The sequence below is a fragment of the Pelodiscus sinensis genome, chromosome 5 (assembly GCF_049634645.1).
Source record: "Pelodiscus sinensis isolate JC-2024 chromosome 5, ASM4963464v1, whole genome shotgun sequence".
NCBI lineage: Eukaryota > Metazoa > Chordata > Testudines > Trionychidae > Pelodiscus > Pelodiscus sinensis.
In genome coordinates, this window is record NC_134715.1 from 122,780,950 (window position 1) to 122,805,660 (window position 24,711).

At 41.3% G+C, this 24,711-nt stretch overlaps 1 protein-coding gene across 4 annotated transcripts in view; it reads left to right on the forward strand.

Annotated features, from left to right (window-relative positions):
- KDM3A (lysine demethylase 3A) overlaps positions 1-24,711 on the forward strand; it is a 66,992-nt gene that overhangs the window by 26,752 nt on the left and 15,529 nt on the right. For all 4 annotated transcript variants that reach the window (XM_075930956.1, XM_006111621.4, XM_075930957.1 and 1 more), the window contains 14 exons: positions 209-780; positions 1,749-1,950; positions 6,532-6,746; positions 8,042-8,194; positions 8,380-8,475; positions 9,243-9,370; positions 11,124-11,307; positions 13,252-13,421; positions 14,310-14,546; positions 15,659-15,830; positions 18,733-18,823; positions 20,296-20,426; positions 21,495-21,614; positions 21,704-21,843. In XM_075930956.1, coding sequence (XP_075787071.1) covers positions 209-780; positions 1,749-1,950; positions 6,532-6,746; positions 8,042-8,194; positions 8,380-8,475; positions 9,243-9,370; positions 11,124-11,307; positions 13,252-13,421; positions 14,310-14,546; positions 15,659-15,830; positions 18,733-18,823; positions 20,296-20,426; positions 21,495-21,614; positions 21,704-21,843 — 2,611 coding nt within the window. The remainder of the gene's footprint in view (positions 1-208; positions 781-1,748; positions 1,951-6,531; positions 6,747-8,041; positions 8,195-8,379; positions 8,476-9,242; positions 9,371-11,123; positions 11,308-13,251; positions 13,422-14,309; positions 14,547-15,658; positions 15,831-18,732; positions 18,824-20,295; positions 20,427-21,494; positions 21,615-21,703; positions 21,844-24,711) is intronic.

Sequence of the window (24,711 nt, forward strand, 5' to 3'; positions counted from 1 at the left end):
TTAACAGGAACAGTAACTGTAATGTCTAAAACTCCCTTTGTGATCTGTAATGGATTCCCTCTTTATGGTCTGAAACTTTTCTGAATTCCTAATCTTAGTTCTGCTAGCTTCCATGATTAACTTCCTATTAAGCTTGAGAGATCTGGTGCATTTCAGTTATGATTTGAGTTTCTCTTTAGGTCTTTTTATTGCATATTGTACTTTTCAGCATCTGCAAGGAGAACTTACCAGAAGAACATCCTTCTTGTCTTAATACTGTGGATAAAATGTTAAAAGAAGATCTGATTGTCTTCCATAAATCAGAGTGTCTAGCTAAAGAACAAACTAAAAATCCTAATGATCAGAATGGTAACTATACCTCTTTGAAGACCTCAGGATCTCAATCATTGACTGACACATGCAATGAAAAAAAAAGTGTTTTGAAGAGTTTACATGAATCTTTTACCAAGTCAGTGATAAACTTCCCAAAGGAGCCTCTTCCTATAAAATCCACACAGCCTCTAGGCACTTCCAGAGTAACACCCACGTTTAATGGCACATCAGAACTGCAGAAAATCTTGGATTGTAAACCTTCAACATCAGAAGCTCCTGCTATCCTTTTCACTGGGCATGAGATTAAATTACAAAACAGTTATAACCAGAACAGTTGCAAGGGAACAGAGGCAGAAAATTCCTTTTCTGTGTGTTCCTCAGTTAGCGGAAACTCAAATAAGATTTCATATGAGAGAAATGAAAATGAAGGTGCTAACGCTGGGAGTACCAATAAAGTCTACAACAATGGCAAGTATATCTGGAACCTTTAATTCTCTTATATCATCTACTATATACTAGAGTTTGTGCATCTGTGAGTCTGTTTGTTCAAGAACTCTTCCTAAGTGGTAAGAGCTAGGACCACCAAATTTGGTATGCAGCTTCCTCTTATAACTTAAAGCAAAGTCAGGATTTGGTTGTGCAGGGACAATGGGATGAGCAAGGAATGTGATTTGTTTTGCATCAAAGGGAAAGGCTAGGGTATGATAGCAAAGACTGTTATGAATGACCACAGTGCGGCAGTAAGTGCCCCAGTCCAGGAAGCAGCCACTGGCCAGCAGCATAGCCTCTGTCGCCCCAGGCTGCCCCCCAAGGAGTAGCTACCCACTGTACCATACAGCCCTGAGAAGAAACTCGTGGGTGGGCTTGTCTGGTCTCCCCCTGTCCTGGGCTGGCTATGAGAAGAAGATGATGGGTAGTCTGTGCCACCACCCCCACTCTGGAAAGGAGTCAGAGCTGGTGGGTGAGCTACCTGGCCTCTGCTGCTCCAACCCAGGCAATGCTGGAAGTCTAATAGGATTTAAAGTTGCTTAGAAATTTTAGAAAACTATGATAATAGGATAAGGAATCTTCTGAAATAGCAGTCTTGATGTCTGAGTTAGTGAAACACCTAGATTTCATTTCTAGACTAGGCACCCAAGGAGTATGATGGGACTCCTAAAATTTTATACACAATTTTCAGATTATGTATACAGAGAAAGCCTTGGGAAAAGATATTTAAGGGCTTGGTAGGATTAGATATGCATGTCATAAGGGAAAAGAATACTTGAAAATAAGTTTATGCTTTGTGATAAGCAACCAACTCCAAAATATGTTAGTTAACTTGAGGTATAGGGTGAACATTTTTAATAACTTAGCAAAAGTGAATGTAGTTTTAACAGATACATAGGGTAAGCAAAGTTGAAGTTATTTATTCTGCTCTATTTCTTTTCCTGCAGTAATTGTTCATAAGTCAGTTTTGGCAGATGCTTGTAAAATCAAGAAGCTGCAGCAAAGTGGTGAAGCTTTTGTGCAGGATGGTTCCTGCAATAACATTGCACCTCACCTACATAAGTGCAGGGAATGCCGCCTGGACAGCTACCGAAAAAACAAAGAGCAAAAAGACTCCACTGTCTTTTGCAGATTCTTTCACTTCAGGAGGTGAGAATATTTTGAAAGTATCTGGATGTTGATATTTCCAGCTGTACAAATGGATTTTATAATTCTGTGATCAGTTGGATCATAGGGGTCTCTTTGGGGTTGACACTCAGTGTGCTGATCATACCAGAAAGACTGTCTTCCTACCTTCTGGGGCTCCCCACCACACAGTCCTGTTGTGCTAGAAGTTCTGGGCTCTTCCAGCCAAGGCACAGAGTTGGCGTTACCACCCCCCTGCATACCAACACAGACCCTGAACCAGCTCAGCTCTGGCAGGGTTCAGCTTATAAGGCTGATAGCAGCACCCAGGAATGCAACCCCAAAAAGGAACCAGAACCCCAAATAAATCTGCCTTACTCTGTGTAGAAGTTTAAAAACTTTGTGTAGAAGTTTAAAAACTGAGAAAACTCATAAGATCAGCCACCTTAATCCGTAAAAAAGAGAGAGGCTCAGTGGTTGCTACCGTCCCCCCAGTAACAATTATTTACACAGGGCTTGATAAGTATTTTTATTAAATACAAAAAGTAGGATTTAAGTGATGGCAAGTGTTAACAGATGGATCAAAGTAAAATTACCAAGCCAAAATAAAATGTTTCAGCTAATACTAACACACTAAAACTTGTCACATGCAAATTTTTGTTGTAATGATCTCTTTAACTGGCTAGGCAGCCTTCTATTTTGGGCCCAATCCTTTCCCCCTGTTCAAATCTTATGTTTCCAGCAGGCATCTTGAGTGGTAAGTAGGGATGTGACTGGTTAACCAGTAAGCATCACCCTTACTGAGCGATGCTTACTGGTTACAGTTAACTGGTGGCCTTCCCCCCATGTATGTGGCGGGGGTCTGGCCTGGCCAGAACTGCCCACTGTGCTGTGGGTGGGGAGGCACTCCAGCCTGGCCAGTGCAGCTCCCAGCCACCCCCATTTAAGCAGTTAACTGTTTAAACTTAATGCTTAACCAGTGAACTAACTGAACAGGATTTTACATCCTGAGTGGTAAGTGAGGAGGGAGCAGTCTCTTGGCGTTTGGCTATTCTCCTATGCTTTGGTTTTCCCCTTTATATTCCTCTTGCCCAAGGCAGGAATTTTTTTGTTCAATTCAAACTTGTCTCATCTTGAGTGTAAGAGTACCAGATTCAAAATAGGTTCCAGCATCATGTGTCATGGTCACATGTCTTTGTAGGACCAACCACAGTTTGGGTTTACAGGAAAAACAAAACTATTCATAGATTGTTGACATTCTCACCAAGCCATTAAGTTCCTAAAGTATCAGCACATTTAGAATTAAAAACAGATTCACACTTCATATTTCTAACTTCACATACAAGAATGATACATGCACAAAAATAGGATATACAGATTTAACAGGTTACATCTTTTAAGACAGACTCAACAATGAAAGCAACAGAACACCATTAGCCATTACCTAAAGTTCCCAGCTAAAACCCATCCTATATATCAAGGATATACAACCTATCATAGATGATGATCCATCACTCTTAGACCTTGGGAGACAGACCATTCCTCCCTTACAAACTGTCCCCCAATCTGAGACACATACCACCAACTTCACACCCCATAATAGAAATGCTAATTCAGTAGTAACCTATTGCTGCAACAAACCTCATTGCCAGCTCTGTCCACACACTTACTCTAGTGACACTATCAGAGGACCTAACCACATCAGTTATACTATGGAAGCCTGATTCCCATGCACATCTTCTAACATAGTATATGCCATTATATGGCAATAATTCTTCTCTGCCATTTACATTGGACAAGCTGGACTATTTCTATGCAAAAGAATTGGATGGACACAAATCATACACTAAGAATGGCAATATACAAAAACTTTAACCTCCCTGGACACACAGTTTTGGACTTGTAATTGCTATTCTCAGCCCCCCCCTCTTCCCCCAAAAAATAAAATTCAAAACCAGACTGCAACAGGAAACTGCTGAGCTGGAATTCATGTGCAAATTTGGCTTCTTAAACTAAGGTTTACATTAAGACATTGAATGGTTTTCACATTACAATAGGTTATTTCCTAATGGGGTACTCTGACCTCATCACTATTTGAGATGAACCATATCCACTCTGATTTAATTAGTACTTACATCACACTGCTGCCTTCATCAGATGCTGAAGAAGAAAAAAAGGATAAAGTGAGTTGTAGCTCACAAAAGCTTATGTTCTAATACCTTAGTAAATTCATTAATCTTTAAAGTGCCACCAGACTCCTTGTTTTTTTGCTAAAACAGACTAACACAGCTATCTCTCAAACTTTTTCTGTTTTGCATAAAGTGTCTTTGAGGCTATGTCTAGGCTATGGGGTTTTTCCGGAACACCAGGGTATTCTGGAAAATACTGGGGTATTCTGGAAAAACTCTGCTGTGTCCAGGGAACACATCTGCTCTTCCGACATTTTTTTTTGGCCAAAGAGCAGACATGCTCTATTATGACATGTTTATACAGCTTGAACTCCATTGTAAGCTTTGCTCCCAATTCTTGCTATCTGTGGAAAAGCAGTCACCAGCTCAATAGATTTTAATAGAAGTTTATTGATTTAGTGTATTAATTTCTTATTTAAATGGCTTAAATGATTATAGTAAGCTTAGGCCTTATCTGAATTTAATACAAAAATATATTTTTAAACAGGTTTATTTTTTTTAAACTTGTGATAATTGAAATTAAATAAATTCAGTTTATATACAAGTATTTTAGTTCACTCCAAACAAATCATCTACACTGTATCAGGCTGATTGTGGTGTTATAGCACTCTAGTTTGCTTTACTGGAATTTCTGTAACAGCTTAAGGCTTAAAAAATGAAGTTTTCCATGAAATATTAAACAATGAGTACTGCATTTCATGGTCTATATTTTGATATTAAATTCAAATTACTTTATGCTTGTAATGCACTTAGAGTTTTTAATGATTGTCAATATTAACCACATGCACATAGCAGCATCATAAAAATTGGCATATGTGGGTGGAATGAAAAGACTTTTGGCACCAAAGGATGTGTGTTCGTTTGGGATTGTGGGATAAACACTAACTTCTGGATATTTCTGCTAAAATAACTAGGAGTTGAAAATCAAAATGTTAGTTTCAATTCCAGCATCCATTTGAAATGATGGGACAGTTCACATTTCTCAGTTATGTCAGGTCAGACTTGGAAAAACTCTTTGATTTAAGCCTTGAAAGTGTTTTGGAAATGTAAAGGCTTGTCTGTTCTTAAAGCTAGATCAGTACTGCTGTGATCAGTGAAGCAGTATTGATTAGTGGGTCTGTTAAGTCAATGGTAGCATACTTTCCCTTGCACTCCTGTGTTCAAGCTCTCCAGGAAGGGTAAGGTAAATTGGCAGGAGAGCCTCTCCAGTTGACACGGTGCAATGTAGACGCCACTGTATATATAACTTATGTGACTGAAGTAACATAGTTTAGTTCGACTTACAGATCTAAGGTAATCCAGCCTGAAGTAAAACTAAATGGTTCCACTGTGTGGCGTACTTTTCTCCAAAGCCTGATCCACAGAGGTTGAGTCTGTTACAGTTGCCTGCTTGGGAGCCTGGTTCTTTATTTCAAGCTGTAGAGATTCATGCTTTCAGTTCCAGAGCAGACTTGTTCAGTACCCTGGAAGTATCTGCCCTTAAATAGGATTGTCAGGGACTAGAGAAATTATTTTGAATGGACATCTTAAATTTTGGAACATATCTGTGAAGAAAGGTGTAGATTATTCTGCAGAAATGCAGATTATGCAAGGTCCCTGAACATATCCCCTCCTTTTTCAAATCTTAATAGATCTCTCTCCTTCCGTGAAATCTGTCTCATTCCTTATGATTTAGACTTACCTGTTCCTACTAGTCTTGTTTTTCTTATGTTAAACTTTATGGGACATAGACCATATCATTCTTTTGTTGCATAAGGTGACAGAGATGCTCTTAATATCCTGGCTAAAACTTTCTTTAACACTTTTTTGCAGCATATTGAACTTCTGTTGGCTGTTACCTTTCCACCTCAGAAGCAGTTATTTTTCACTAAGATAGCGTTTGTAAAGGAGTCCTATTAATGAATATTTTTAAGATGTGGCTTGTAAAGTGGTTTGGTTTTTTTTTTCCTGCGTAAATCTGAATAGAAAACCGTCTGGAAAGTAGATGTTGTTTTATCTAATGACCTGCTTTCCAATTTAAGGTATTCAGTTTCCTGCTGTCCTAAGGTTTGAATGAAGTTTGAGCAACACACCACTCATACAATGAAATATCTTTCCTATAGCCCTGAAATGAAAGTCTCATATTGCAAATGAATTTAAGATTCTCACTAATTGGATTCTTTAGATACACTGGTTTGAGCACAACAAAAACTGAATTTTTCTCAATGAACTGAGTTTAATCATGATTAATTGACATAGAGGATACAATTTATCCTGATCTATACTAACCATTGGATCATATTCACCATTCTCAATTATCCCATTAACTTCATGTATGGATGTATGTCAGTATCCGGGTAATAGACTAGAACAGGTGGAAATGAGCTATTAGAGAATATTTGCATTTTTTTCTTCTTCCCATCCCCTCTCTTGACAGGCTGCGGTTCAATAGACATGGATTGCTGCGTGAAGAAGGCTTTTTAACCCCAGACAAGTATGATTCTGAGGCTATCAGCTTGTGGCTGCCTTTAGCAAAAAATGTTGTAGGACTAGATCTAGACACTGCAAAGTATATTCTAGCCAACATCGGAGACCACTTCTGCCGGCTGGTGATATCTGAAAAAGAGGTCATGTCCACAGTAGAACCACACAGTAAGAGCAGCTCTTCTGAATATAAAATTTAGAGCTTTTCACTCAACTTTTTAAAATAGATCTTTATAGTTTTTTCTCCATCGTGCAAATTGATTGCATGCCTTTGGTGTTGCCATTTAAAATCTTTATTAAATGTGCGTTTTGATTCTTGCTGGTGGGAAGTAGTAATATGTCTAAACTTATGGATGTGAATGTTAAGCAAGGTCTGTACTCTTGGACCGTAATCAGGATCCAGCTGTGGTAGTTTTCAATAGTGCATGTGTCTCATACTCTGAATTGGTCTCACCTCTTCTCCGTTTCCAGAAAAAAACTTAGTGCAATTCTGTGGAAAGCAATGATGTAATAATGGTACTTTTTCTATGCTACGCATCTGCTACCTTTGTATAGTCAGAGCTATGAACTTAGGGACAAAATAGTTTTATTGCTTTCTGTTCTTGGTAGCAGTAGGGGGCTAACAAGTTGAGTGATATGGCTTCTAGTTTTGTGTATCAAGGATCTGATCTTGCTTCCATTTGAGGTTGATGATAGAACTCTCATTGTCTTCAGTAATGAAAAATTGATTCCCAATGAATTATTTAAGTTTTGCACCTTTTGAAACCAGTGGACTTCAATGGGTCTTGCTGAAAGGATAATTAGTTTGCAGAACCTTTACTGGTGCAGATGTGCACGTGGGAAAGAACTTGGTTCAAATTTCTGAGACCATGCTGAGATTACAGGGTTAACCGCTTAAAAACCCCTATTCTTATTTTACCTTAAATTAAGCACACTTTTAAATACAAACCATGAAAAGATAACAAACATGGAACCTTGACATTTTTACAGTTTTAAGATATCTTTTTCCTGTAACTGTGATTGTATTGCAAGAGGTGCACGATAGATTAAAGGGAATGTCTGTGGTGTTTCTTTGTGGTGGGGGGGGGGTGTGTGTGTGTGTGTGTGTGTGTGTGTGTGTGTGTGTGTGTGTGTGTATACACGTGAGCACAGGCAAGACAGTAGAGTATCCATATGATTATTGTGCACCTTTGACAGCCTTGTTTCCCCTCTGTCCACTAATCAGTCTTCCCAGGATTTTTTTTCTTGCATTTGAAACCTTGAATATAGTCAAACCTGTCTCTGAAATGTTTTCTCCAAATTTGGAATTTTTCCTTTTAAAAATCTCCCTGAGATGGGGCAAGATTAATTCTTGAGCCAATGGGTGATATTTTATGCCTAAAGTAATTTTCAAGTACATTAATCAAAACCTATAGGGCTGCAAGTTAACTCTTTAACTTTGACTAGTCTGTCAATTACCACAGGACAAGTAGCCTGGAAACGTGCAGTTCGAGGAGTTCGAGAAATGTGTGATGTCTGTGACACCACAATCTTCAACCTTCACTGGGTTTGCCCCAAGTGTGGCTTTGGAGTGTGTGTAGATTGTTACAGGATGAAAAAGAAAAGCATACATGAAGGTGAGAATGTATAGTGTCCCACTTTGTTAAAAATGACTGAACTATATTACATTAATGAATGGATAGGTTTATTGTAAAGCTCTTTTTATAAACTTGTAATCTGAAATTATTGAAGAACAAAAAAGTGTCTGTTTAGAGACTGATGAATGAACATGCTAACCAGTCATCTCAAATGATTGTTTCAGATGGTGCATCTGATACTTTCTCCTGGCTTAAATGTGTGAAGGGTCAGTTACATGAACCAGAGAACTTAATGCCTACGCAGATAATTCCTGGAAAAGGTATTCTGATTTACTACGAAGTATGCGAACAGTACCAAGTGTTCTGTTCACTCATATAGGGACTGATCCTATGTGTGATGAAGGAAAAAGATTCCACTGACCTCAGTGGAGGTTAGATTTGATCTAGAATGTTTCCTCATGGACTAGACTAAAATGATTTGAGTAATAAACTTGTCCAGCCAGTTTACCAAGAAACAGTGTGTGAAGACTAATTTTGCATTTTGTGTTGGTTTTCATTTATATAAAGTATTTAATTTTAAGGACAAAAATTTGGCTTATCTGAAAAAATTAAATCTAAGTAAACTGTGAGGTAAACTGATATGCAGGTTGAACCTTGCTATTCCAGCACACTCTCATCTGGCAACATCTGTGGTCTGGCATGATTTTAGTCAGCCGGATGTCCACTTATCCTGTGTGTGGCCAAGTTTCCTGCAATCTCATAAAGTTTTACAGCCACCAGTTCTTGGCTCTGTTCTGTACTGTTACTTAGCTCTACTTTACCACTAAATATCTTCTAAGAGTCCAGTAAGCAGTGGAAATGCTGGTAATACTGCTAGACAATATTGATCTACAATGGCAAATTCTCTGGTTTAGCATTGGTCAGGTCCCAAGGATGCTGGACTAGAGAGGTTCAACTTGTATCACCATTTTGGAAATGCTTTTTCTCTTAACTGTCTTTGAGCTACATAGTCTACATACATTGAACCATGATAGTCTATAGGTTTAATTTTGATAATACGAGCTCATTACTGATTCTTCTCATTTAGCTCTCTATGATGTTGGTGACACTGTTCACTCTGTAAGAGCAAAATGGGGAATAAAGGCCAATTGTCCTTGTGCGAATAAGCAGTTAAAGGCCCTGTCAAAACCAAATCTGAAGGAGGATCTAAAACAGGTATTGCCGCTGTCTTGCATTTTTTTTATTTTCGCGCGCGCATGCACGCACACACATTGAGACTTGTTAAAGTGCTCAGTGTTGGCCTGATTCTGCTCCCATTGACGTCTCAAAGGTAACTGACTTCAGTGGATATGGACTTAGGCCAACAATAACCACGTCTGAAAACCCATTCAATGGATCTGTGTACTATTAATGTGTGCATATTCACTGGCTCAGCTTTCTTAAGTGTACTTGCAGAGTATTTAATTGAGACCTTATAAACACCTAAACAAGTGTTTGGCTGCTGAAAAGCACTGAGCAGTCTTCAGCTTGCGTTCACTGACTGCTAAAAGAAAAGGAGGATTGTACTGAAGAAAATATATTTTAAAGAAACTACTAGGCTATGTCTATACTGTGCCCGTTTTGTGCAAAAAAAATGCAAATGAGATGAAGCATGGAATATCGCCATGCCTCATTTGCATAATTAACAAGGCTTTGTTTTTGTGCAAGAGGCTTCTCTGCAAAAAGGAGCTGTCTACACAGCTCCTTTTTGCGCAAAACCCCCCTCTTGCTCAAGAGCCGTTCTTACTGGGGAAAAAAATGCAGAAGGATGTCTCTTGCACAAGAGGGGGTTTTTGCACAATAATGGAGCCTGTTATGCAAATGAGGTGCAGCGATATTCCCATGCTTCACCTCATTTGCATATGTTTTTGCACGAGGCTATAGTGTAGACATAGCCCTAGACTGGAACGCTAAGGGAATGTGATGGGTGGCATAAAGAGAACGAAAGAAATTCCTTGAGTCCTAGAGATTTACTGACAAAAGAACACAACACAGTAGGTTAAATCTAGAGAAAATAATAAATGCTTAATCTGCCTTAGACTCTATTACTGGAGTTTTAACAAGTATTTTAGACTATCTAGCTAACAAATGATTCTAAAGGGCTGTGATATGAGGAAATGGGGGTGGAGATAGGCTTATAAAAATAGTAATCTTATTACTAACAGAATTTACAAAGCTAGAGCCCTTTTTTTAATTACATTGAAATTAGACAAATTGTACAAAGCGCTCTGTTGGTGAGCTTTAAGCACTTAAAGGTACTTGGGAATAAATCAAATGCTTCTGTTGGCAACGCCTTTCTGAAAATTGAGTCATTTCCATGCAATTTATGACACATTTAAATGTCGTGTTTTTATTGCTAATTGGATTCATGGAAAAAAATTTCCCTCTGAAAATGATGGTTGGCAGTGGATTGAAAGTGGAAGTTTTGCACCCAGGTGAAATGGAAATATTTGAATTCAGTTAAGCAAAAATATTCATGATCTGAACAAGCACTGTTATTCCTCATGCTCACTTGCGTATCCTGGATTTTGAGCTGTGGAGTAACTACAAGAGTCAGGAGCCTCTTTAGTATGGGGACATTGCAGCTGGGTCTGGGCAGGGAAGTGCATAAGCTGGAGCCTGCTGGGAGCTGAGGATGGAACTGGAACAGAGTGGCAAAGTGATCCTTTAAAGCAGAGGCCCTACTTGGGAGCAGAACTGAACTGATGTCTAGCAGATGGATCAGTTGAACACTGCTCTAGGGTGTCAATAACAGATGTAAAGAAAGAATGTCAAGTAAAAGGGAGATGACAAATTATCTGGTGGCTAAGTTACTAACCCAGGACTTGGCGAGCAGGGCTGAATTCTCTGTTCTCCATAGTCTTCCTCTGTAACTTTGGGCAAACTACTTAAGTATCTTTAGGTTTAAGTCCTTCAACTTGTTTTGCAGAATTTAATCCCTGGAGAGAAATCTACCCTTCAGCATAATTTTATCCTAAACCCATTGGCCACTAGCTGTGATTCTTTGATAAAACCAACACTTGGAAGTAAATCAGTCTCTCCAGTAAATACTTCTCCTTCCTTAAGTTGGCTGGCTAATCTAACAAGTGGAAACGTGAATAAAGAAAATAAAGGTAAGTTTCATATGTAAAAAAAAAAAAACCTTTCACTGATACTAGCTAATTGTAAATGTACAGTTTCAACATGTTTGTGGAATGGGTCGAGGTTATGGTGGCTAGCTACTAGCATAAAGTTTCATAAACCATCTAAAAAGACTTTTGTGTATTGTAGAACTGACTTTCTCACACTTAGAGATTAAGCATTTTTAAAAAATTACTGTTAAACACCTAAATGAAGCTTAAAATTAAGTCATTTAGGCATTTTTGGAAACTTCACCTGTGACACTGGATTTTTCAAAATTGCCTAAACACACTAGGTACCTAACTTGATTAGACACTCGTGTAAATCCACTCTGTAAACTGTACTACAGGTTAAACCTCTGTAGTCCAACATTCTGAGGATTTGACCAGTACTGAACCAGAGAATTTGTCAAGCCACAGAAGGTCAATATTGTCTAGCAGCATTACCAACACTTTCACTGCTAAAGACTCTTAAGACATTTAGGGGTAAATCAGAGCTAAATAACGGAACAGAATAGTCAGAGCCAGGACTTGGTAGCTGTAAACAAACTTTATGGGACGTGGGAAACTTGGCCACACCCATAAATGGACATCCGGATAAATAAAATCATGCCAGACAATGGATGTTGTTGGATTAGAGAGCGCTGGACTTAGGGAGGTTCAATCTGTACTCTGCAATAATATAGTAGAAGGAAGTATGAATATGTTTCTTTGAGGAAAATCTGAGGCATAAGTAAAAATGTGTCAGTTCAAGTATGGTGCCAGTTTTGGTGCTGTGTTTTGGGCAGAGAACAGATCCCCTTCCACTCTCCAGAAGGAAATGGAAGAGTCAGTGCCTAATGTCATAAAGCAGGGGTGGAGAACCTCTGTTTGGCATGTCAGATTTGGCCCACGGGCCAATTTAATCCAGCCCTTGGGAGGGGATAGCGATGAAATGCTGAAGGGAGTCCCCAGGGGTTGCTTTAAAAACTTCCCCAGCCTCCCCTGCATCGTGGGTGGACATTTGTGGTGTATGCAGGAGACCTGGCTGGAGGGGAAGCTCCATGGGCTGGAGCTCCTTGGTGTTTCTGTGCATGGTACCCTCTCTCCCTCTTCTTCCCCCGCCCCAGGCAGCTGCACAGAGGCTGGAACTATTAATGAGGTATTCAGGGACCGGGAAGGAAAGGGGAGGGGGAGATCCCTCCCCCTCTGGGGATGGAAGGCAAGCCCCCCTCCCTGCATGGGGGGAGGCCACAGCAAGGCCAGCTCCCCCCCCATCTCTTCCCTGTATAGGGTGGCCTCACACTGCCAGCAGTGCCCCCTTAACAGTTAAGAAGGCATTGGGGAATGGGGGGGTGATCCCTTGCAGGAGTGGGAGGGAAGGGAAACTCATCCCCTTCCCTGCATGGGGATGCCTTTAAGGAGGCAGGAGTGGCCACAGCTGGGCAAAGAAAAGCAAACTCAGCCATCACACTAAAATTCTAAATAATTAAAGAACATTACACCACGTTGGGGGGGGGGTGCTTGTGTGTGTGCAGCCCCCAGCTGATATCTCTGTGGATTATTTAGTGGCCCCCAACCCAAAAAAGGTTCCCCACCGCTGTCATGAAGCATCTAAAACTGCAAGTCTTGAGAGTCGAATGCTCTTTTTACTATCTTCAGCCATTGACAACGGGCAAAATATTTCTTGACGCTGAATGTATTTACATTTCAGCCACAGTTTTGTTTGTATCAGTGTTTATAAATTTAAAACTACATAAAGGGGTAATGTCTCCTCCAAAAAGGAATAGCATTTTAATGAATATAGTTGAAATGTAGTATGACTCAAAGATGGTTTTAAACTGAATGTTGGTCATCTTCACAAGTATTTTTTTTAAATGTTTATAAAATTGTTCTTCAAACTCAAGAGTACACCTGCCTTGGTTCAGCTTCATTGGATTCCCCCCCTCTGCATTTTAGATAAACTCCTCACATCCACTTTAAAGAATGAAAACAAACCTCTTCAGACCCTCCCCAATTTCACTAAACCCACTACAGCCCTGCAAACGTTCAACAGTGCAATATTAACACCTGTGAGCAACAACAATACAGGCTTCTTGAGGAATCTGCTGAACTCTTCTGGAGGAAAGGTATACAACGACTTCTGCAATGTTTTCTTTTTCTTGCTGTGGTGTAAAAGCCCAACTCTACTGAAAAGGTATAGCAAATAGGAACCATTTCACCAAGAACGTGCTAAACATAACCATCAAAATATTTTGTTAGGGAAGGCACGTTCATTGCCTAGCTTCCATCAGAGTCCTACATATGGAGGTATATAGTTATAGCCTACATGGAGTAGTGCCACAGTGGCATAATCTTGGCAAAACTGTAGCTCCTACATCTGGAAGTGTAGGCACCAGCGGGTGCTCTGGGAATGACGCACCCATGAGGAAAAATTAGTTGAGTCTAGAGCATCCACCAATACCAAGCTCTCCTCTTACACTGTGTGTGCCAGCAGCCACATTGCCTCCCAGTGCTTCCAGAGTGCCACAGACAACCCCAGCTAGAGTTTTAAAAGCTGCATTCTCCATCAGGTGTGTGTTTGGTTTTTTTTAGATGCCAGAATTGCAGATTGCTTCCCTCCTGATGTGAATTAAACCCAGTGTGTGACTAATTTTGAAATAATAGGGAAGTATTTAACCTGGGCTTCAGCAGTGCAATCTCACTGATTTCAGATCACTAACCATAAATATAATCCTAGCTGGGATCCATGCTCCATCTTCTTCAGTGGGTTTGCACAGATGTCTTTCTATATTATTTTAGTATAAAGCTGTATCAATGAAACAAACTATAAGGACAAGAATTTTATCCTTACATAATATGAATGTGAGCAAAAGTGAAAAGGGGTCATTTGTGGCAAAAATATCTAGTAGGAATGTTGGATTACTTAAGACCACTGGAGAACAGATGGCATCTTGACATATGACTGCAACAGAAGCATATTAACATCCACTTTCTCTTCTTCCTCTTCAATTCAGACAGAAAGTGGGCTCAAGAGCACTCCCAAAATCCTGGATGACATTTTTGCATCGTTGGTGCAATGTAGAACTCTCACAGATTTGCCTAAGAAACCTCAAGGATTAACTATAAAGCCTAGCATATTGGGCTTTGATACACCACACTATTGGCTATGTGATAACCGCTTGTTGTGTCTTCAAGATCCCAACAATGCAAGTAACTGGAATGTGTTCAGAGAATGCTGGAAGCAGGGACAGGTATTTTCCTCGATGTTTTGTTTACTGCATATTCACATTGTCCTTAGTGGGCTAATACTGCATATTCACATTGTCCTTAGTGGGCTAATACACACTATGTACCTTTTTATAATGGCCCTTTATTGCTGAGGTGTATAAGCAGAAAGGATCTTCAGAGCATATAGCTGGACATTCAGCTTTGGTTCTGAGATTATCATTTCCAGTTCAGCATGCCATATGTTGCATTGCTTTGTGCCAGACAGACACTATCAATGATTGTCTGGTGATTAGAGCAGAGTAGAAGTGGACTTCACATTCTAGGTGTGTTCTTAACTTTGCCACTGACAGATGGTAAGATCACAGACTCACTCTGCTTTCATTTCTTTATCTGTTTAAAGGGAAATTATTATCCATAATTGCCATGAATGCTGAGTTTGTTCATTAGTGCTGATCTCCTTGCATAGAACAAGCTAAACTGAATGAAGTACTCTGCATTTTAATACCGCTTGCTGTGATTATTGGTGGCTCCTGTTGTGACTCTGGCTCTGGTCATAAGTCTGGGAGCTGACATCCAAAGTAATGAAAAATTGTTCACTTAGCATCAGTGATCTCTGTCACCTGTATTGTGACCAACTTTGTTTTTCTTCTAACAGAACATGCTTTTCCAGTTAAGTGTTTAAAGGTAGCATGACAAACTTTTGTTTTCCAGGCAACTTAAATACATTTGAAGTTTTTGTAGTTTCTAAAATTAACTTCTGAAAGTACAAAGGATGAATGAATTTGCAATTTTGTTGCTACTGGTTCCTTCTTTATTTCCCTCAAATATGGATAAGATTTTAAACGACAAAGTAGTTTTAATATAAAATCTACAGACGATGTAAACCTAACATTATCACCTAAATAATATAAAGGTATTGTAAATGCTACTCTAAATATATTTTCATGAGGTACCCATGGCCTCAGCAATACTATGAATAAGACGTTAGAGAAAAGGTGGGTTTTTCTTACTAGATATAGTATAATCTCTTGACACTGTCATTATAATTCCTGTATGATGAGGCCCTGCAGAAGTGCTTTTTATGTAAAATATTCTGAAATAGAGGCTTTACTTTTTCTTTCATATGTCTTTGTAGCCTGTGATGGTGTCTGGAGTGCATCACAAATTAAATACAGAGCTTTGGAAACCAGAATCCTTCAGGAAGGAGTTCGGCCAACAGGAAGTAGATCTGGTTAATTGCAGAACTAATGAAATTATCACAGGAGCTACTGTAGGAGACTTCTGGGATGGATTTGAAGATATTCCAAGTATGAAATGTCAAGTCACTTACATTCTATTGTTTTGGATAATGGATACAGTACTAAGAAATATGGCAAACATAAGAAAATATTCTGCTTCCCATTCTTACTGCTTGCTTTACTCCAGACTTTTATCTGTGACATCTCTGTCATGGGAATATACTATTCTGTCTGGCTTGGAAAATCTGGTAAACCCAGTAGTTCCAAGTTTCAGTGTTTTTTTTGGGGGGGGGGTTAAGCAAATGGTTCATCTCTCTCAGCGTGCCTGTCATTGTTCTTAACAGGTGCACTGTGTGAAATGCACTGACATTGTTCCAAGTCCTCTGTACAAGAATGAAAATGTTTTCTCAATCTCCTTTTTAGGGCTTTCCTCCTTCAGCATCTTTTTCGTCTGTCTGGCAGAGGGTCTTTGGGGAAACGCTGGGAGGAAGTTTGAGTACTTCCCTTGCTTAAAATACATCCTTCTGCTGTTTTACCAGTGGAATCTGGATTGTAAAATGATAAATGTTAATGCTAATAAGATGGTTGAATTGGCTTGTTGAGCACCTAGAAAACTCTTTATTTCACGTTTTGCACTTCTAATTGGAATCACTTCTGTGAGAAGTGCAAGACATAAGTTTTATTTAAGGGCTCACTTTTAATTTTTCAGTATTCCATTACAGGGTGGACCTTGCTGGTTCGGCACCCTTGGGACCTGACTGGTCCCAAACAAGGGGATTTGCCAGAACAGGGAAGATCCCTCGCCTTGTGGCCGTGCTGTCACTGGGTTAGGTCTCTAGCCTGTCCCTACTGCTCCCTCAGCCCCTGGGACCGGAGCTCCATAGCCAGAGCTGCGCAGCCGGGGCTCCATGGCTGGAGCTGGAGCTCTGTGGCTGGGGTGGAGGGACTGGACTGGAGTTCCATGGCCCGGGCCAGAGCTCGCTGTTTGCTGCTAGGACTGGAGTTCCATGGCCTGGGATGGGGCCAGAGCTCTCTGGCTGCTGCTAGGGTTGGAGCTCCCTGGCTGGGGCCAGAGGTCCACAGCCACTGCCAGGTTACAGCTCTCCAGCTGCTGAGGCCAGGGAGCTATGCTGGGGCCTTCCTTCCTCCCTCTTCTCTCTTTTTTCCCCCCTCCCCTCCCCATGGGCTCCTGGTGGAGTTGCCGGTGCCCCAATGACGCTCCTGCCCCACCACCAGACCTCCTTCTTCCTGGGCTCTGTGGTCCAGGAACATCTGTGGTCCATGCTGGACCCGGGAGTCCCGGTTAAAAGAAGTACAACATGTAGTGATAAAGTTGTTGTGGTCTGATTGATACCAGAAATGGTGTCTTAAAGTGTGATTCATAAGGAATTCATCTCTAGATGGTCTTCCTAAAACTGCCTTCTCACCTTGGAAACTACTACATTTGATGTTAGAAGGGTGCCAGGGTCTGTTCTTGCTGTTGGAATAGGACTAAAGCAATTCAGAAATCCATCTATGCTTTTAATAGCCCTTAATCAGTGTAAAGGGAATGCATTTCCTCTCAGTACATCTTAAGTGCATTATTAGGCTACTAGCTGGACTTACCTGGCGTTGCTCGGGAAACCGGAGGAACAAAATTTAGGAAAGGAGGGGACCCATAGCCAGGGGACCCCCAGAGTCACAGGTCCTGGGGGCTGACGGCTCCTGGCCCACACCTGACCCTCTGAGAGCAGCAGGACCCTCCTCCCCCCAGGACTGAGCAGCCAGCCCCCAGGAGAAGAGTGTACAGTCATGCAGCCAGTAGCAAGGGGACTTCTCTTTGCAAGGTTGGCTCAGGGATCCACCTGCCCTGCCTTGGTAAGCAAAAGCTCAGAGCTCACATCTAACCCCGATGGCTGGAACCAGACACAGAAGAGCCCCACTCACAGTATGAACAGCAGCAGGCTGGCTTCACAACAGTGTAATGCATTGAGGGTTTAACCCGGCCCCTCTGCCCTACGCTGCAGCAGGCACACGGATTCCTTCTGCTCGCATAAGCCCAGCGAGCTAAGCAGAAAGGCTGGCCAGCTTTGGTCTTGGTTTCTGGAGGGGAGGTGGCAGGTGGGAAGTGACCCCGGGTGGAGGGGAAGTTTATGTGGGAGGGGTGCACCAGCTTGCGCCTGGGGCTGCAGGTGCCATGGGGGGCAGGGTGGGTGCCCGAGCCGTTGTGCGTATGGGGGTGGGGGCACAGCGTGCTGGCGGGGAGGGAGGGGGGAGAGAGGGAAAAGGGCGGGTTATGTAACCTCGCAGGCAGGAGGGGGCAAGTCCTGGGAGGCTACATGCGGGAGGGGCGCCCCAGCCTGCGCCTGGGGCTGCAGGGGGCAGGGCGGGACCCCAATCGGGTCCAAAAGTACCTTAAAACCTTCTCCTGGAGGAAAGGTTATCCCATGAAAAGTTTGGTTGTGGTAGCTCTTACAGTGTCTTAAGTCATTAGAGCACAAACATTTTCCTTTATGTAATAGATAGGTTGGCACTGTTAAACACTGGTTAGTTTGCTCTACTAGAGCTCAATGGTCTACCTACATAATGTACCCATCATAAAAATCCACAAGACTGCTACCTGAAGAACTCTCTCATGTCTTTTATTTATCATCTAGAGCTGGGGGTTGGCTCTATCCCAAGCCTCTGATACTGGGAGAGGTTGCTATTAGGCCACCATAGCCACTATTTCCTGAAATTAAATTGCAGCTGGAACTGGATGGATAGGGAGGACAAGACCCCTGGAAGAACTAGTGCTATTGTAAGACACTGCTTTTTCTGGAATACAACTCTGGCAAATTCCTTAATAGTGTTGTAGAAAAAAACAGGGTCCTAGTTTTGTATAAAAAAAAGTGTGCTTGTAATGTATGAGATCAGAAACTTCTGAATAGGTTTTTCTGTTATAAGAAGTTTGAGTTACAAGAAATTGATACCTGTGAAATTTTAATGATAGGCCGTCTTAAAACAGAAGGAGGGGAGCCAATGGTGTTGAAGCTTAAGGACTGGCCTCCAGGAGAAGACTTCCGAGACATGATGCCATCTCGGTATGAATTTACAAAAAAAACCTTTTCCTTGCATGGTTGATGCACCAGAAATCACAAATAGTATTGAACTCTGAAATAAGGATGTTAAATGTAATCAACTAATCGACTAGTCAGTGCAATTGTCATCGACTATTTGATTAGTCGATAAGGGCACCTCCATCTTTGAAATGTAGCAAGAGCCCTGACGTCTGTTGCTACATTTGAAAGGTGGAAGTGTCGCAGGCAGCACAGAGCCAGCATGGGATTCAAGCAATCCCTTGTTGGCCCTGCGCTCCCTGCTTTTGAAATGCACAAGAGCCCAGGGAGACAGTGGTACATTTCAAAAGCAGGGATCACAGGGCCAGTGGGGAAACTTAGGGTTCCCCGCTCACCCCGAGCCCATAGCGCTATTGCTTTTGAAACGTAGTAAGAGCCTTGCTACATTTCAAAGGCAGAAGTGCCGCCAGCTCCCTGCTGTGCTCCTGGCCCTCCCTCACATAGATGGTGTTGGGGGAGGGAACTGGCTTTTAAACTGGCTTCCCCCAGTCTGGGCTCCTGCTCCCCCTTTACTGCCTCTCTCTGATAGATGTAGCAAGTGGGGAGAAGCGACTAGTCGAGTCAACTATCTGATAAGCATATGCTTAAATGGATAGTTGACTAGTCGCTTACATCCCTACTCTGAAACATCTGCTTCAACTTTGAGTGGTGACTGTAGTGTATGTATAAGCTACATATGTTGCTGTGAGATGTTTGGAATGGTTTGGTGTCAAAGATATATTATAGATAGTCATAAATATACAATAAGTTGCATTTTCATCTAAATTAACCCTTTGGTGCTGCTTGCTGATTAAGTTTAGACTTCAAAAAGGAAAAATTCTGTAACACTTCTTAGTTTTTAGGTTCTGCCAAAATATACTTTTTGCCAAATTTAGGCCAAATTTGACCTGTGCCTCACCTAATTTGCATGCTGTACTTTTTGGACAATTCTCATACTGTCACTTAGTTGATGTTAGGGGCTTCAGTGTTGTTCATTACATTAGTATAATTTACTAATATATGTTAGGGTTTCTCTACACTTAGCACCAGCACTTTAAACCGAATGTGGCCATGGCACTAGCATTGGGAGAGAGATCTCCTAGCACTCTATGTAAACCTCTACAAAGGAAGTAGCTAACAGCTGTGGGAGCATGACTGCCAGCGCTATAGCCTGGTTCACACTGGCACTTTATAGAACTGTAATTTGTTGGGCTCAGAAGCAGGATGTATGTGTATTTTTTACAGCATTGTAAAGTGCTAGTGTAGACTTTTAAACATCACATACCTATGTCATAGCTAGCTGTTCTCTAGTTTTCACATTAGATTTAATTAGTACATCGATGAAAATTATATCTCTTGTCTGGAAAAGAAGAACGTTAGTTGTATTAATTTTTATAAATCTGTCCCTTGAATATTTTGTACTATTGGCTAATAGTAATGGAGTTGTATTACTGTAGGTTTGATGACCTGATGAATAATATTCCATTGCCAGAGTACACTAGAAGAGATGGTAAACTCAACCTTGCCTCCAGACTTCCCAACTATTTTGTTCGACCAGATTTAGGTCCTAAAATGTACAATGCATATGGTAAGTAATCCTGTTAATTTTGTAGCTCATGCTTAACATTTACTAGAATATATGGGAACTACAGAATTAAGTACAGCCCTTGTAATTAGTTAGACAATCAGATTTGTCATTCTATTAATCCAAATTAGGTGTTTGATCTTGTTTCCTTTTGGTAACAACTAGCAGTGCTCAGATGAGTTACAGTCAATATCCATCAGTTGATCTCTTGGTTTTATATTTAACTAGCAGATTAACTCGGCGTTGCTCAGGACAGTAATTCGGGAATTCCATAGTGTATTTTGTTTTTCCATCTCTCTAAACTCTTATCGTTCTGTTTTAACAAAAAAGGGAAACCAAAATGACTACAGCCAATAGAAGATTGTTAGTTTTCAAACTTTAAGCTTTAATTTAGCTGTGCCAAAATAGAGCTACAAATTCTCTGTTTCATCTCTTTTCTGAAAGGTTTGAGAAGCAATCCTATTCCAAATTCATCCTATTTTTCTGGCTCATCTTGGTTCAGTCTTTCTCAGCATTCACTCAGTTATGTCATTTTTGAGGACCATATTTGATAATTGTCTCATTTCTGTTTGGCTTTGAGAAGCAATCCCATTTCAGGCACATCCCGTTTTCCTGGCACAGTCAAACTGTTACCTTGTTTTAAGTTGTAATAAGAGGAATCTGTGACATGCATTAAAATAGCTCTCAGGCTTATTTCTTTTAGAGCCATGCTTGACAGTTTTTCATTTTGGAGTTAATTAGGAGAGCTGCTGCACTTCATGGAAACAGGATTGTTTCTGAGACTTGTACTATCTGAAATGGCTACACAAACTTTGTACTAGTAAGTCTTGAGCATGGCTTCTGTACATGGTACCTATGTTAGGTATGAAGGCAAACAGCCTATTTTGAAAATGTATGTTTCATGATTATATGTAGATAATAAGGCTAGACTTGGATTCTGACTCTGAAACCACTTTGATACTGTAATCATGTTAACAAACATTGTAAACACTGCTTTTCAAATACAGCTGCTGCTTATAGTGGATATTTCTTTATTGACCTATTCATATGCTGCATATTGAATTTTTTCAGGTTTAATTACACCAGAAGATAGAAAGTATGGAACAACAAACCTCCATTTAGATGTATCTGATGCAGCTAATGTTATGGTTTATGTGGGCATACCAAAAGGGCAGGTTAATCAAGAAGAAGGTAAAACATTTACACGTTGAAATCATCTCTGTGTAAACAGAGGAAAAGACCTTTAGTATAATTGTGTGTTCACTCTTTTTTCTATACAGAAGTGCTTAAAACAATACAAGATGGTGATTCTGATGAGTTGACAATTAAGCGTTTTATAGAGAGTCGGGAGAAACCTGGAGCTCTATGGCACATTTATGCTGCTAAAGATACAGAGAAGATCCGGGAATTCCTTAAAAAGGTAGGTTAATTTTACACTTAGGAACAAACTAATACAGGGGGAACGGAAATTTTGTAAGAGACTTTTTTAATCTACAAAACAAGATCTAGTGGCTAGAAGCAGAAGCCAGACAAACTAAGGTTAAAAAGAAATGCAAATTTTAACTAAAAGTAACTAATAGAACTGAGAAATCCCTGGTGTCTCCAACTCTGTGGCAGATTGCCAAGGAGCAGGACAAGTAGGGTTTCCAGGTGTCCAGAACTGACACAGTCAGTCTGGTATTTTTGCCTCCTGTCCAATGTAAAAAAAAAATATTCAGAAAATACCGGACACCTAAAATGTCTGGTATTTTCTGATCCCTCCTCTCCTCTCTGGATTCTGAATATCTGGCATTGTAAGAGAATGGAGGAGGAGTTTGTCATCAGACTCAATCCTCCTGCCTACTACAATGTGGCTTGAATATATTATAACCTGTAAACATCTTAAAAATTGGTCAGTTTTTAAGTCTGCTGTTAGTTGATATGTAAAGGATGAACATTGGCAGGAGGTAGGGATGTGAATAGTTAACTGGTAAGCCTCACTCTTAATGGGGGTGGATCTGGCTGTGGTGGGTCTAGCCCAGTACACTGTGGGCTGGTACGGAGAGCGTTCCAGCTGGTCAGAGCAGCTCTTGTCTGCAGCAGGCACGGCCTGGCCCGGCCCATCCCCATTTTAATTGGTTAACCAGTTAAACATAAGGCTTAACCAGTTAACTAAGTAAACGGGATTTTACATCCTTAGTTGTAGCTGTGGCAAAATCAGAGACTGACAACAGATGCAAAACATATACCCACTATCTCCACTGCTGCAATGATCAACACCCTCCTATGACACACCTTTCAAGTGCCATAGTTCCTGAACATGCCTGTTACATTACAGCAGTGGTCGCCAACCAGAAGCTTGGGATCTACTGGTATGTCTTGGAGCCTCTGACAGGTGATCCTGACTGGTTTGGCCAGGAAGCTATCAAGCGCTGGCACTTCAGTTGCCTCTCCATCCACTGTCATGATGCTCTACCTTGGTGCTGCTCCCCTGGGAGCCTCCTGCTTGCTGTGCAGGGTCTAGGAGGGAGAATAGGTGAGGGTGCTGATGTCAGGGTGTCCCTCCTTCCCCCCACTCCTGTACCCTAACTCCACACAGAGGGAAGGGGATAGAGAGAGCTTGACAATGCAAATCTGTCACTCTCGCTCACTATGTGCGTGTCTGTCACTCTCACAAACACACTGTCCTTCACTCTCCTCTCCCAGCACATGTGGAGGGTTATTTCTTTTACAGCTTGCAAAGATTTTCATTTCTCTTATGCTTAAATTTAATTCAAATAGTGAGTTCTAAAATGCCAAACCTGGCATGGTTGGAGTAATTATCCAGATGATAATTGCTGCTCCTGGAAGTGGCTGGCATGTCCCTACAGCCCCTGAGAGAAGCAGCACAGGGGGTCTCCGCATGCTGTCCTTGCCTGCAGACACCACTTGTTCAGCTCCCATGGATCGATAACAGGGAACCATGGCTAGTAGAAGCTGTGGGCTCAGTACTTGTAGATGAGGGACAGCACATGGTATCATTGGAGCCACTGTTATACATGCCAGCTGCTTTCATGAGTGGTGCAGGGCGAGGGCAGGAGTAAGCCTGTCTTAACCCCACTGCTCCACCACCTGAAAGCCAACTCAAATGGTGCCCAGCCAGAGCCTTCATCCTGAACCCTTGTCCCAGCCCTGAACCTCCACCTGCACCCAACTTCCTGCCCCATAAGTAAATCTCTCTCCCCCTCCCCCCTGAACCCAAACTCCTTCTTAGAGCTTGCACCCTGGACCTCAATCTCCTGTCCTGAGCTAAGCCTGGAGCCCTTCTCTCACGCTGAACCCTCTGGCACAAGATCAGAGTCTGCACCCCAAACCTTTTCCCCAGCATGGTGAAAGTGAATGAGGATGGGGGACGAAAGGGTGAGCAGGATGAGGCCTTGGAGTAGGGGGTGGAGCAGGGGCAGGGCCTCAAAGAAGGGGCAGGAAGGAATCGGGACAAGGATATTTGGGTTTGAAGAAGATCTTACATTACACTTAAATCGAAAAAGATCTTGTATTAAAAAGGTTGGAGACCACTGCTTTACAGGGTATACCTAGTCCAGGGCACTAAATGCCCCAGTAGCAACTATGTAAGTGAAACGAAATCATCACTGTGCTCTCAGATGAATTCATAGGAAAACAATAAAAGGCAAATTGCCCTATTACTTGTGGGTGAACACTTTTCTTCACAGTAATAACTATATCTGACCTCTTAGTCCTCATCCTCAAAGGAAATTCACACAATACTTGCAAAATACAAGACTGGGAGCTTAGATTCATAACTTTCCTGGACACTGAAAATCATGGACTGAATATGCACAGGATTTATGACCTATTACAACAATCTATAACCCACTAACAACTCCCCCACCTGCCTATGACTGGAGCGGTGTCAATGGGCCACTTCACCTTGAAATATGTTAACTATTTATGCTAAACAGTCTGTTTTGCCTTATATTAAGCTGTGTCACTGAAGTCTATAGGACACACTTCCTTAGATATATATTGCTAGGTAGCATGAAAAATCTACACCTGTGAGCAATGTAGTTTTACTGAACTTGATCCTTCATGATGACAGTACAATGTTGGTGAAAGCGACGAGGAGTCCTGTGGCACCTTATAGACTAACCGAAGTGTAGGAGCATAAGCTTTCGTGGGCAAAGACCCACTTCGTCAGATGCATGCATGCATCTGACGAAGTGGGTCTTTGCCCACGAAAGCTTATGCTCCTACACTTCGGTTAGTCTATAAGGTGCCACAGGACTCCTCGTCGCTTTTGCAGATTCAGACT